Genomic DNA, 14417 nt, shown 5'->3' on the forward strand with positions numbered 1-14417 from the left:
GGTTCGATTCCTCAGCACCACATAAGCAAAAAGAAAAAAGCTGGAAGTGGAGCTGTGGCTCAAGTGGTAGAGCTCTAGCCTTGAGCTGAAGAGCTGAGGGACAGTGCCCAGGCCCAGAGTACAAGCCCCATGATTGGACCCCCAAAAAATTGTGGATACAATCTAACTCATGATGATCCTGGGCTAGCAAAATAGTTCATATGATTTATGAAGGTATAGAGAGCAGTATTGGAAATTGAACTCAAGGCCTCGTGCTTGCAAGGCTCTACCAGTTGCTTTATACCTCCAGTTTCTTTTATGTCATTTATATTTTAGGCAGGGTCTTACTTTATGTCCATGCTGGCCTAGGCTGAGATGCTAGTGCTTCCCTGTGATCTGGGAATGACAAGCATGCTCCATTGTGACCAGCTATTGACTTCCCCCATAGCCAGGATAACAGGTAAGCATCACCTTGCCCAGACCCTAAGTGAGATAGAGTCTCTTGAACTTTTATGCTGGAATGATCCCCAACATATCTCCCATCAAGAATTAGCCAGGCTTTAGCCACCATGCTCAGCCTCCTATGAAAAATTAAATGTGCAATTATTTAATTACATAAAGAACATAAAGGCTTCTTTGCTGAGAACTATAAAATAAATCAGTGAAATGAAGATAGCACTTTCCCAAAGTACTTTTAGCTGCTGTAATGAACACACTAGTTTGATACTTTCTTTCACTAGTTTCCTTGAGATCCATGATTCTGGTGGAAAAGTATCTCTACTATTGATGGACCAAGTTATGAAATTAAGATGACTGGTTTTAAATTAAGACAATTAGTTTTGGATTTTTTTTAAGAGGCTGGTGTTAGAAAAATATTCTAAGAAGCACACCTGATGAGTGTGTGATGTGTATATGTATCTTACATACATGTACATGAATACATGTGCATAAACACATATACACATGTATATGCCTATATATGCATATATAGACATGTATTCATACATTTGCCTATCTAGGCATATGTGTGTGTGCACACACATGCACATGTACACACACATATTTGGCCCGGTAGTTTTTTGGGGGTTAGGGGATTAAACTCACTGCCTTTACCTTGCTAGGCAAATTCTTTACTCCCTGAGCTATGCCCTACCACTTTTTGCTTTTGTTATTTTTCATATAGGGTTTTTAGTGGTTTTTTTGTTTGTTTGTTTTTGGCTTGGGTCAATCTGGTCTGTGATCCTTCTACTTACACTCCTAATACAGCTTAGATGATAGTTGTGAGCTACTGGTCCTGGCGTAAGGCTTTCTATTTTTAATGAGAGGGAGATACTATGGGAAAAGCTACTCACCTAGGACATAAAAAACAGTGTCAGTCTTAGTTCAGTCAAACCAACAAATCTCCTTTTAGTTGAAAAAGACACAACTGTAATAGAAGTCAGTTACAGAAAGTTTTCTGATACTGAATTATAATGAATATTTAGAAAACCTGAATTATAAAAATATGAAAATAATTTCAGATTTAGGAAAATTTTTATTGATGACCATTCAAGTAACAAAACAATTCCATCATTAACATACAACTTGATATATTTGTTACTAGTTACCTCAATCAATTCTAATGACCTATTTCAGATTTAATGCCTTATTTATTTCAGGAGGTTTAATGTTATGGGCCATCAGTCTTAGAAGATGATAGATTATCCATTCTTTGTTCCTAAATTCCATGATTGGTTAACATCCCTTTCAATGTAATTACCCCAACAGTCACCAATGCTTATTGACTAAACATCCAAAAATGAGATTATGAACAGAAAGGCCTCACAGTCAAAATAACTTTTCCAGACATCAGCATTAGCCAAGACATATGCTTGGAGCAGAATGTATTTGTTTTTAAATGTAAAGAAGCCAATTTTCAACACAATCTTCTAAATAAATTACATTTTAAAAAGAAAGAACTATTATGAAGAAAGTCTGCTTTGTAGAACTGTTTTTGGTAAGACACTTTTTCTTTTTTTTTTACCAAATGTTTTAAACAACTTAATAAATTCCAACATGGTGACAAGAAACTATATACTGCACCTGTACCTTCTATCTTAATTGATCCAATAAGTATAGCCCTAGTAACTTCAATTTTAAAGGAAACAATGATATAATTAGTTTTAACTTAAGGTATGAATTTAAATATGCAGAATTAGCTTAATGTTTCAGGAGACTTTGCCTAGATGCAAGCACTAGATAAAAATTCCAGAAACTTTAGAAGCCTAGTGTATTTAGAAACAAGAAAACAAAATGTGTGTTCTTCATCAGGTGGTTAAATGGACTAAATTATACTGAAGAAAGAACCCAGTGAAACAGTTCCAACTCAAAAACTTTTATCTTTACTAAAGAACCATAAAATTACCACAGAATCAATCAAATATAGTAGTTGTCTGGTGACTACTAATATTATTTTCTACTTGCACATAAACATTTATCTTTGAAAGAGGTCACTTTTCTTTCTAAACAAAGGCTATGAATCTCTTAAATGTCTCAGTAGACTGAAAAGGTCTTGCAAAAATTCTACATGGACCTAGACAATCACATGACACACTGTGAACACACCACACCATCTGTTGGATATGACTGCCAGCACAATTTCGTGAGCTGGCAAAGGACTGAAATACTCAAGAATTCTGCAAGTGCAGACTTCTCATTAATTTTAATTTCCTGTTGGCTCTACAAGGAATGAGTGAATAGTGAAAGCACAATGTGCCACATACACTCAAGTTCATGCCACATGTACACCTGTAATCATAAACTCTTATCCAGGGCTATATATTGGAACATTTGAGATTTTATGTGTTTATTTCTTCTTTACCCTAGAAGAAATAAACCTGAAACATCTACAGTTATCTTTTCAGTTTGTTAATACTCTTGCAAACATCTGGAAATACTTGACAATAATTATTTAATTAATGCAAAGCTAATCGATGACAATGTGCTTATTAAATACTTCACTCAACTTAAGTGGCTTCCTCAGTGCAGAGAACTAATAAGAACTGAAGAGAACAAGCAGTTCTTTGAATAAAGAATACTCTGCTGTGGAAGCTTTTAGTTAGCATCTCTTCAAAAGCAAAGACAGAGTCTCTGCTTAAACAGATAAAGCAGATGACAGTATACTTCTAGAGGCTCAGGCTTTGTTTTTAAGGCTTTCAATAGAGACTATGTTGCTGAAAACAAAGGACTGTCCTCCTGGGTTGAATCCCCAAAACTGTAAAAAATAAAATGAAAGAGGGCTAGTGTTGTTGCTATGTTTTCCTGGGCAGTTGTCTACCACAGACTCCAGTTTCATAAGTACCTCTTCAAAACTTCAGGCAATGTAAAAGGGTGAAAAGACCTAAGAAGTAAACATTTCTCCAGAACAAGGGAGCTTGTCCATGGCAGCTTTACTGTTCTCTGTATTTTACAGAAATCCCTTTTGTTTTGTTTCACTATAACCAAACTGATTTGCCAACCTAAGAATCAGAGGTGGCCTGCAGAAAGCCTAGGAAAGCCCCAGGCAAGTTTATACTTGGAGGAGAGGATTTGCTTCCCCAATAATTGTGATTTTTTTTCCAACTAATCTCCAGCCCCTATTGTTTCCCTCGGCAGTTCTTATACCTCTTAATTTAAAAAAAAGAAACACAAACTGAATATATTTAAGAGTCAGAATAATCAAGTAATGTTATCTTACAATTCAGTTTGGGTCAAAAACAAAAATAATTAATTTACCTAATTCCTCTTACATTAGTACTTTATGTCAATCCAATTTCTTTCTTTCTTTTTTAAAAGTTGGAACGAATATAGTAGGTTAACAGATGGCTTTTAAAAGTTTTTGTTCTAATTCCAAAATCTTTACATTACCACAAATATATCTATTTAAATATGATACTGTAATTTCTGCAAAATAAGATCTACATACATTCTATTTAACACTAAACAATCTGGATGCTCAGGCTGTTTGGAAATATTCTAACAAAAAACTGAAACATTAGACTGGTGCTATAATAAACAGATTTGCCTTTTATATTTATTTTAGAAATCTCTACACGCATGCCAGTAGAGTTAAAATAGGTCAACTAGCCCAAATATATTTGATCACTTTTCATTTACTCCAAATTGGTGACATCATAAATTATATTATCATTTCATTTCACCCAGAAACAAATATAACATGAAACAACTCATAGAAAATCCAAAACCCAAATACTAAAAATGTAAAAGACTACACAACTTATATTACATACAAGCTTCAAGATAAAGGTTTCCTCCTTTGCACATCAGGATAGCAGGTGCTTCTCTGAAGAATGTTTGTCCTTTAGAAATCTGCTCTGAGTACCTCAAACTATGGAGAAGTGGTTTCTCTCTCTCTCTTTTTTTTGAAGCCTATGTAGAAGAATGAGCATTCTGAGGGTTCAAAAATATGGACAAAACTACTTTGGCTCATTTCAAGCAACTTGTATTAAGTAGACAAAGGAATCACACAAAATCCAATCCTCTCTAGAAGCACACTTTACATGGCAAAGAGTCACACATTTTAACATTTTATATCTAATAGATGAGAGAGTAAGACTAGATTTCCCTTATAATCAACAGCTATGATATCCTAACTAGAAATTTATCTCTACTTTTTTGTCCACTTCCTTACTAAACCTTGATCAAAGTATTTCACTAAGCCACTGTATTATCTAACTTATGCCTCCTTTCTAATTTCTCTTTATCCCTCTACTCTTTTCTACCAATTCTTTACTAACTTCCTGTCAACTCTTCTTTTATCCAGCTCTTACCTATTTCCATTTATATTCCACTTAGTAGATATTACAAACATGGTCTCATGGTCTCAAGGTTATAAGTACATGGACCAGTTCCAGGTGATACGTAATAAATTGGGGAAGGAAGACTGTTTACTCTCTCATTCCCTATTAGTTTTCAAGGCCATCTAACCTTTGTAAAAAAAAAAAAAAAAATGGGGGTGGGTGGGCGCAGGTGGCTCATAAGCTATAATCTTAGCTACTCAGGAGGCTGATTTGAGGATCTCGTGGTTCAAAGCCAACCTGGGCAGGAAAGTCCATGAGACTTTTATCTCCAATAAGCCACCAGAAAATGGGAAGTGGTAGAGCAAGAGCCTTGAGCTTAAGAGCTGAGAGACAGTGCCCAGGCCCAGAGTTCAAGCCCCACAACTGACAAAATAAAAATAAAAATAAAAAAGGAAGGAAGGAAGGAAAGAAGGGAGGGAGAAGGGGAGGAAAGGAAGGAAGGAAGGAGAGAGGGAGGGGAAATTCTTCTGCAAATATCAGACCCAGGTATATGATACTTTAAAGTATCTTTCTGACTGTAAGGGAATGTCTCTCCCTGACTTTTTTTCCTAATGACTGTAAGGAATTCTCCTCCCTAACTTTTGCCTTTTACCTTTTAGTTTTTTTTTTACTTTTATAAATATATTACTCATTAGTAAGTTAACTGCTACTGAATAATCTTCTGTATTCTACATGTATCTGTGTTATTTCATTTCTTTCCTATTTTATGTGAAGCCTGTGCCTATCTAGAGTCTTCCTAAGTATCAATTTTACACTCTATTCTTAAGAATTGTATTAAGATACTTTTATCATTTCATTCTCTAATTTAAAATCCTTCATTGTCTTTTTACTATATACATTAACAAATATCCAGAAGTTGTAATCTTCTAATGCTTTTAACATCTAACCTAGACCAATGCTTTTAACATCTAACCTAGACCAATCTTTCCATTTTATCATCTATATTGCTCCAAATTAACCACCAAAGAATTGCCACTTAATGTACCTTATGCTTTTTCCTGCTGTTTCTTCTTCCCTCATGCAGACTAAGCATTTACTACCACTGGGCTACACCCTTTATTGTAAAAGTCATTCTTTGTGTGCCTGTCTTCATCATAACTTTCAGTGATTAGATACAGTTCCTTCATATACATTAAAATTACATAAATTACTCTTCTTGTTTTTTTTTTTTTGGGGGGTCCGGTTGTGAGGCCTGAACTCTGGGCCTGGGTGCTGTCCCTCAGCTCTTCAGCTCAAGGCTAGCACTCTACCACTTGAGCCACAGTGCCACTTCTGGCTTTTTTCTTTTTGCTTATGTGGTGCTGAGGAATCGAACCCAGGGCCTCAGGCATGCAAGGCAAGCACTCTACCACTAAGCCACCTTCCCAACCCTTACTCTTCTTTTACTAAGTTCCCCTCTGGTCTCAAATAGCATGGAAATATCTGATACTGGTCTGTATTACAATTTAAAATGTCATTAATTTATATTTTATTCTTACTAAATCAATATGTATAAAATTTACTTTTATCAGTAGTGCCCAGCACAACTAAAACACAAAGTAGAACATTTGTTAAATTAGCTTAATATTTCCTTTCTTTTTTGTACATTTTTATTGTAAAAATACTGTACAGAGGGGTTACAGTTACATGAACAAGGTAATGAGTTGATTTCCTATGGAGCATTGTTGCCTCCGCCTTTCCTTTTCCCCTACCATCCCTTCCCTCCCACCTCCACAACTACCCCACCCCACCCCGTCAAAGTTGTAAAGTTCATTTTCAACACAGTGTCTTGTACATCTCATTGTTGCAATGGGTCAACCTGTATCCCTATTAAAGCAGTTTGGGTTTTTTTTTTTCCCTTCCCCTCCCCGAACTAGAGAAGTGTATATACAAGATGCAGGGCACTAACATCAAATACAGTGAAAATAGGGGACAGAGGTTATACTATGGGGGAGGAACACACAAACAAACAAAAAAATCACATGGTACATTAATACTTTCTAATAAATTTTGGAATTCTCAGATAAAAGGTCTCCAATATCTAAAATAAGCTGAAACTGTTACAAAAATTTGCATGTAAGAGCTAGTCACTCACTGGGTATGTCTCATATCTGTAATCTCAGCACTGGGGCGGGCTGAAGCAGAAGGATTATCAGTTTGAGGAAAGCTTGGACTATGTAGTAAGACCCTACTTCAAAAAACAAACATGGTGTTTCACATCTGTAATCCCAACTACTTGGGAGGTAAAGATTACAAGGACTGAAACTCAGGGCCTATAATGGCCTTACAAAAAGTTACCAAGACTATACTTTATCAAACAAGCCAGGACTGGTGCAATTTATGTCCATATCCCCAATTATATAGGAGGAATAGGTGGGAGGATCATGGTTGGAAGCCAGCCCCCAAGTAAAGGCATAAAACTACTATGTATGTATGTATGTATGTATGTATGTATGTATGTATGTATGTATGTATGTATGTATGTATGTATATGTGTGTGTGTGTATATATATATACATATATATATATATATATATATGTATCACAAAATGACTGCAAGTGTAGATCTAATGGCAGATTACCAGCCCAGGAAGTGTGAGACCCTGAGTACAAAGCCTAGTACTACAAAATAAAACAATAACAACAAAAATCAAATGAATAAACCACACCACTCAACAACAACAAAAAAAAACAAACAAGCAAACAAAAGAAATAGCTATAAATACACAAAATTAGAATAAATCTGAGATAGAAGACTACATAGCAAAAGTTGTATGTGAAAATTTTGAAAGTAAGGTGCCAAACTGGCCTTTATCAAGACCACTAATAACCTCTGACTTTTCCAATTCAGTATTTTAATTTCTAAAAGATGGCTCACTATATATATAGAGATAGATACATATATACATATATATAAATTTTTAGATAGATCTATCTTTCTATAATTTTTTGCTGTAAAAATACAAAATCATCAAATCAACCATTTTCAAGTATACCATCCAGTGGCATTATATTCACAAGTTACATAATCATCACTAATCTTCTCTAGAACTCTCTATAGCCATCAAACTCTAATTCTCTATTTCCCATTCTTCCATCCCCTGAGAACCATTTTCTATCTGTCTCTATGATTTTTGACTACTCTCGCTTTCTCATATAGTTAATTTCTCTTTTGTGACTAGTTCATTTTATCTAGCACAATGGGTTTGTTCATGCCATAGCACACTGAAGAATTCCTTTCCTTTCTGTGGCTGCATAGTAATTAATTGTATTTATATATCACATTTTGTTTACTCACTTATTTTTTAATGGGCATCTGGCTTGCTGCCACTTTCTGGCTATTGTGAATAATAAACATGGGTATTTAAATATCTGTTCAAGTCCTTGCTTTCATTCCTTTGGTATATACCCAGAAACCTAGTGTGGTTATCTTATAAGATTTTTATATTCCTAGTACAGTGCACAAGAAAAGGTTCCAGTTCCTCCATATTCTCATCAACACTTGTTATTTTCCTTATGTTGATAACAGCTAGGAAAAAGATGTTAAGGACTATATCATTGTTCCTTTGATTTGCTTTCTTTTTATGATTAGTTATACTGAGGTCCCTTCTTTGCTTTTATTAGCCATTTACTTATCTTCTTTGGAGAAATCTCTATTGAAGTCATTTATGAAACAGATTTGTTTTCTGTTCCTGTTGGGTTATTCATTATATAGGCTATATACTAACTTCTTATCATATCCATTATTTGCAAGTATTTTCTCACACCTAATGGTTGCCTTCCACTCTGTTGACAGTATCCTTTCACATACACAAGTCTTATATTTTAATGTAGTCTTATCTATTTTTTTCTTGTGTTTTCTGTGCTTTGGGTGTCATATCCAAAAAAATAAAAAGAAGACTGACAAGCTCATGCCATAAAGCTATCCCCTATGTTTCATTTAAAACTTTTATAGTTCTAGTTCTCACATTTAGATACTTGATCCATTTCTAATAACTGTTTTTACATAGTGAGGTAACTGTCAAACTTAGCTGAACCTGGCCAAAGTTCACCATGCAATGGTGAACAAACAGAATAATTCTTATAAGCCATTATGTTTGGTTTTGGTATTCATTCAACTTTCTGTTTGTGGATTCCATGAATTCTTTTATTAATCACTGATTAGCTTCATCACATGCACATGTAGCCATATGCAGGCTTTCAATCTTTCCATTCAGCATGTTTACCAGTAGTGTTTGTACAGAATTTTGTGAACTATCCTCTAGGTTTTTCACTGATCTGTTGCCTGTTTATTTTGGGTGGGAGTTGAGGTTCCTTGAGTTGCCATTTTTCTTGTGTGTCTATGGCCTTTTCTGCCCATTTGGAAATGAAAGCAGATTCAATACCATACCAGAACACAATTTTAAGACAAGAACTAACCCAGAGCCCTGTAGCTGCACAGACTTTAGAGGTTCACAATTATAGATAGGTATTTTCACTCTGTCTCTCCTTTTTCGGATACAAAAGGAGATCCAATACCACTACAGAATACAGTTTTAAGACAAAAACAACCCTGAGCACTGTAACTGCACCAATTTTAGAGGTTCATAATAATAGATAGGTATTCTCCTATCTATGTCTCCTTTCCTTTGTTAGGGGAGGGGTTTAGAAGCAAAGACTAACTAGAGTTAAATCATTCTTTTTGTCATTTCTTAACTATGATAATTTATTCATTATTTATAGCTCATTCATTTAAAATAATTTCCCAGAGTCTATAAAGACTTACACTAAGATTGAGTTCTCTGATGCTAAATACTCTGCATTATTCATGTTAATGAATGATTTAAAGCTTGAATGTCAGTATTCTAAATAATTTATATATTGTAAAGGAGATGGCTTAAAATGAAATCTTACTAGAACCAAAGAAATATGGATTTGTTTTTCTAATTCTTCAATATTAAAAAAGTAAATAACCACTACAGTTAATGTTTTTAGTCTAACCTATAAATTATATTACTAATATTTGTTAGCAACTAATAATAAACTCACTGAGAATAGTTTTAATATTTTATTTCATTACTAGAAAACTCAAGTAATCACAATAGTTAGGAGAAAAGTACTTAATATTTGAAGTATCTGTAATCCTAAAGCATTCAACTACAAACTAAATTTCATCATTTCCTTATATTAGTTTGAATATTAATATATATCCCATAGCTTTACATATAGTTCATATTTTAAAACTAGGTATTTCAATCTGACAAAAAAAAAGAAGAAAAAATGTAAATGGAAAAATTCAAATGTACTTACAAAGTCAAAGTCTCCATCTTGAGGAACTTTCCAGTTATCAGGAAAAACATTTTTGGACATAGGAAAGGGTTCATGCATGTTCTGATTACAGTTTTCATGACTTTTATTTTTGAAGTCTTGCTTATCAAAGTAGTCCATGAAAGATGGTCTTTGTACTTGTGGTGAAGTTGCATTTCCTTAAGTAAAGATGAACATAAGGTGGGTATAAGATCTTACATTTAAAGAAATACGATTTTTACTTAAGTATTTTGTTGTTGTTGTTGAGCTGCACAATAAGTCTGTACTAGTTAAGACTCAGAGCCAACACAGTCAATTCATAAACAACAAAGTAAAATAAAATATGAAGAAAAAACTAGCCAAACCAAGTAAATGTTGAAATAATAACAGGCAAGTAGCAAGATAATCTTAGTAGCAAGCACTAGGCCCTGAGTTTAATCCCAACACTGGTAAAAAATATTCTTAGATTATAGACATATTTCAGAATTTTAGCAGATACTTTATCATCATAAAAATCCTATCAACTGCATTTGAAATCTGCCAAATAATTTTTTTAATCAAGTGTTTCTGGTGCTCTTTTTTACATTCAAGTCTGCACTGTCATTGTAATTATATACTTCTTTTAGCTGGAGGAACTTATAAGATCTTACCCAGGGTTTTCCTTTTTGTTGTTATTGTTGGTTCTGGGGCTTGAACTCTGGGCCTGGGTGCTTTCCCAGAGCTTCTTTTGCTCAAGGTCAATACTCCAGAACTTTGAGTCACACCACCATTTCTGGCTTTTTTCCAAGTAGTTAATTGGAGATAAGAGTCTCATGGCCTTTCTTTCCTGGGCTGGCTTTGAACTACAATCCTCAGATCTCAGTTTCCTGAGTAACTAGAATTACAGGTCTGAGTCACTGACACCCAAGTTTTGTGTTTGTTTTGTTTTGTTTTAATAGCTATTTGACTTCCCTAGTCTTTCTAGCTGACTCCCTCAACCTCCGGACTTTCGTGGTTTTGTTATATTTATATTTAATATCTTCCAAAGCTATTCCACCAGCACAGAATGTGCTTACTGTTCTACATCTACCTTTGCAACTACTTGCTATTGTACTATGGTGGATCTGAGTTAATTGGTAAATTAACATACCAGTTCTTGTTAAAAAAAAAAATTTACTTTATGGCAAAAATGCTGTACAGAGGGGATACAGTTACATGAGCAAAGCAATGAGTACCGTTCTTGTCCAGCATCATTACCCCTTCCCTTGTTGTTCTCCCACTATCCTTTCCTTCTCTCACCTCTTTCACTTCTTCTCCCTCCCTCCCCCCCCAAACTCCCTGCCCGGCCTGAGGTTGTAAAGTTAATTTCCAATATACTGTCTTGTGGGTATCCTTGTTGCAATGTCTTGTGGGTATCATTGTTGCAATGGGTCATCCTATGTCTTTGTTTCAGTTTTGTTATTCTTTTCCCCTCCCTGAATTAAACAAAAGTATTTATAAGATGCAGGGTACCAAAATCAAGTACAGTGACAACAGGGGATATATCATAGGGGGAAGAACATACAAAAGAAACAAAAAAAAATCACACACTACATTAGAAACAACAACAACAAAGAAAACCCTCCTGTGTTAGTATCTTGGGGTTCATTTCACTTAGCATCATCTTATATGGTCATATAACATACCAGTTCTGAAACTAGATAGATCTTTTTCTTTAAACCTGCAGGTCCTACCATACATTCTGTCTCTGCCATGGTCAACACTAGTTATTCAATCTCCAAAGTAATAAATTTGAGGAATAATTCTGACTTTTGTCTTTGCATTGTATTAAAATGACCATAAGGTATATTTAATGCTACTTTTCAATAGAGTTGTTTAAATCTAACCATTTTCTCTTTTTGTTTGCTGCTGTCTTTACTTTCTAATAATTTCTTGACTATCTCACTGTAGCAGTCTCAAACAAATCTCATTTCTAGTAACTCCGTTTTGATTTAATATTTTCATCACAATGACCCTTCTTAAATATAAGTCCAATTATGTTTGTTTTCTGCTTAGAATCTTTGTATAGCACCTTGTTTTTATAAACTGGATAATTAAAGTAAAAAATAAACATTTGGAATAACTAGACTTTTAATCTTGTTAGCAATATCTTGATCAGTAGCTTTAAACATTCCTTAAAGCCCAAGGGTTCCAGAGAAATGTTCCAGAAACCACTAGGAAGGCCTTTTCCATAATTTTCCAGAAAGAAAGCATGTTGTCTTCTTCTTAAGACTTTCTCAGAGGAGTACAGGAAAATGAAATCCGTCCCATATTTTACAAACATCTTCCAGGTAAGTTCCTCTTATATATACTTGTCTCTCAAATGTCTGAAGACAGAGATAATAGGTCCTGTCTTGGCTGTCTCTCTTTCAGATGAAACAGCTCCAGTTCCTTTCATATGATACATTTTTCAAACTCATCACCATCTTGTTTAATTGCCTACAAGGACATTTTACTTTTATAATGTTCCTCTAAAATTAAGATATATTCTCAATAGTTACCTGGCCAATCTAGAGGACATTTTTGATAGAAGTAGTTCTACCTACTAGTATAGTTCTACTACTATGATAACCAAAGTAGCGCTGTTGGTGAATATTAAATTTAAAATCATTTTTCCCAAGAAAATGCAATATTAAAATTCTTTATTTTCAGGCTTTAAGAATAGAGAAGGGGGCTGGGAAGGTGGCTCAGTGGTAGAGCGCATGCCTTGCATGCCAGAGGCCCTGGGTTCAATTCCTCAGCACCACATAAGCAAAAAGAAAAAAGCCAGAAGTGGTGCTGTGGCTCAAGTGGTAGAGCGCTAGCCTTAAGCTGAAGAGCTGAGGGACAGCGCCCAGGCCCAGAGTTCAGGCCCCATGACCGGACCCAAAAACAAAAAACAAAAAAACAAAACAAAACAAAAAAAGAATAGAGAAGGATGTCTGGAACTAGATCGTGCCTGCAATCCTAGCTACTTAGTAGACTGAGATCTGAGGACCACAGTTCAAAACCAGCCCAAGTAGAAATGTCTGTGATCTTCTTATCTCCAATTAACCACAAAAAACAACAATAACAAAAGCTGGAAGTGGAGCTGTGGCTCAAGTGGTATAGAGCTGGGCATGATTTAAAAAAAAGTTGAGGGTCAGCCAGGTGCTGGTAGCTCATGCCTGTAATCCTAGCTACCCAGAAGGCTAAGATCTAAGAATCACTGTTGGAAGCCAGCATGGACAAGAAAGTCCATGCAACTCTTCTCTCCAAATAACTACCAGAAAACTGGAAGTGGTGTTGTAGCTCAAAGTGGTACTGCACTAGCCTTGAGCGAAAAAACTCAGAGGGGATGCCCAGGCGCGCACACACACACACACACACACACACACACACACACACACACACACACACAAAGCTGAGGGACAGTAGCTAGGCTCTGATTTCAAACCTCAGGCAGAGATACAAAGAGACAGAGACAGAGACAGAGAGAATTCAGTGGCAATTGCCTGTAATACTAGCTTTTCAGGAGGTTGAGATCTGTGGACAATGGTTCAAATCCAGTCCTGGCAGACAATTCTCCCCATTAACCAGCCAAAAGCTGAAAACAGAGGTGTGTTACAGTGGTAAAGCTGTTAAAACTTCTGCCATTAGCTAAAAATAGCAAACAAGAGCAAGAGACACTAAATTCAAGCCCCAGCCCCAATGTACACACAAAAATAAAAAATTAGTCAGAGTTGGTGTCTTACTTTCTGTGGTAAACTCAAGACTCTAAAATTCTCTAACTTCAAAGAGGAAAAAAAATGCAGTGAGAGAGGAAGAATTGTCAGGCTTTCACCCCATTTTTCTCTTCCCATTTCATGGCTCTCACACTTCTGTATACATTATTTGGCAGATTTGAAGTATAAGTGAATTTGTTCTGGTGAGGATACAAGAAAGGGGAGTAACAGTGGTGCTTATTCAGTTAAAGTTTTTTTTTTAATCTCATTGCCTTAAATGTGAACATCATTTTCTGTAACAAAACAAAGGTTTTATTGATTTCATATTAATTAGGTCTTGTTAAAAAACTGTTATGAATGGGCTGGGAAGGTGGCTCAGTGGTAGAGCACTTGCCTTGCAGGCATGAGGCCCTGGGTTCAATTCCTCAGCACCACATAAGCAAAAAGAAAAAGCCGAAAGTGGCGCTATGGCTCAAGCGGTATAGCGCTAGCCTTGAGCTGAAGAGCTGAAGGACAGCGCTCAGGCCCAGAGTTCAGGCCCCACGACCAGACCCCCCCCCCAAAAAAAAACTGTTATGAAATACATATGACATAAAATATACTGTCTTACTCTTGGATTATATGCCTAAAAATA

The 14417-nt window shown here is 35.4% G+C and overlaps 1 protein-coding gene across 3 annotated transcripts in view; it reads right to left on the minus strand.

Moving 5' to 3' along the window:
* Stk3 (serine/threonine kinase 3) overlaps window positions 1-14417 on the minus strand; it is a 223748-nt gene that overhangs the window by 54397 nt on the left and 154934 nt on the right. For 2 of the 3 annotated variants that reach the window (XM_069991124.1, XM_069991126.1), the window contains one exon: window positions 10086-10261. In XM_069991124.1, the coding sequence (XP_069847225.1) occupies window positions 10086-10261 (176 nt within the window). Of the gene's footprint in view, window positions 1-4209; window positions 4387-10085; window positions 10262-14417 lie in introns of those variants that run through there. The other variant, XM_069991125.1, reaches the window with a different exon arrangement.

The sequence above is a fragment of the Dipodomys merriami genome, unplaced genomic scaffold, assembly GCF_024711535.1.
Source record: "Dipodomys merriami isolate MVZ:Mamm:240054 unplaced genomic scaffold, mDipMer1.0.p SCAF_4, whole genome shotgun sequence".
Lineage (NCBI taxonomy): Eukaryota > Metazoa > Chordata > Mammalia > Rodentia > Heteromyidae > Dipodomys > Dipodomys merriami.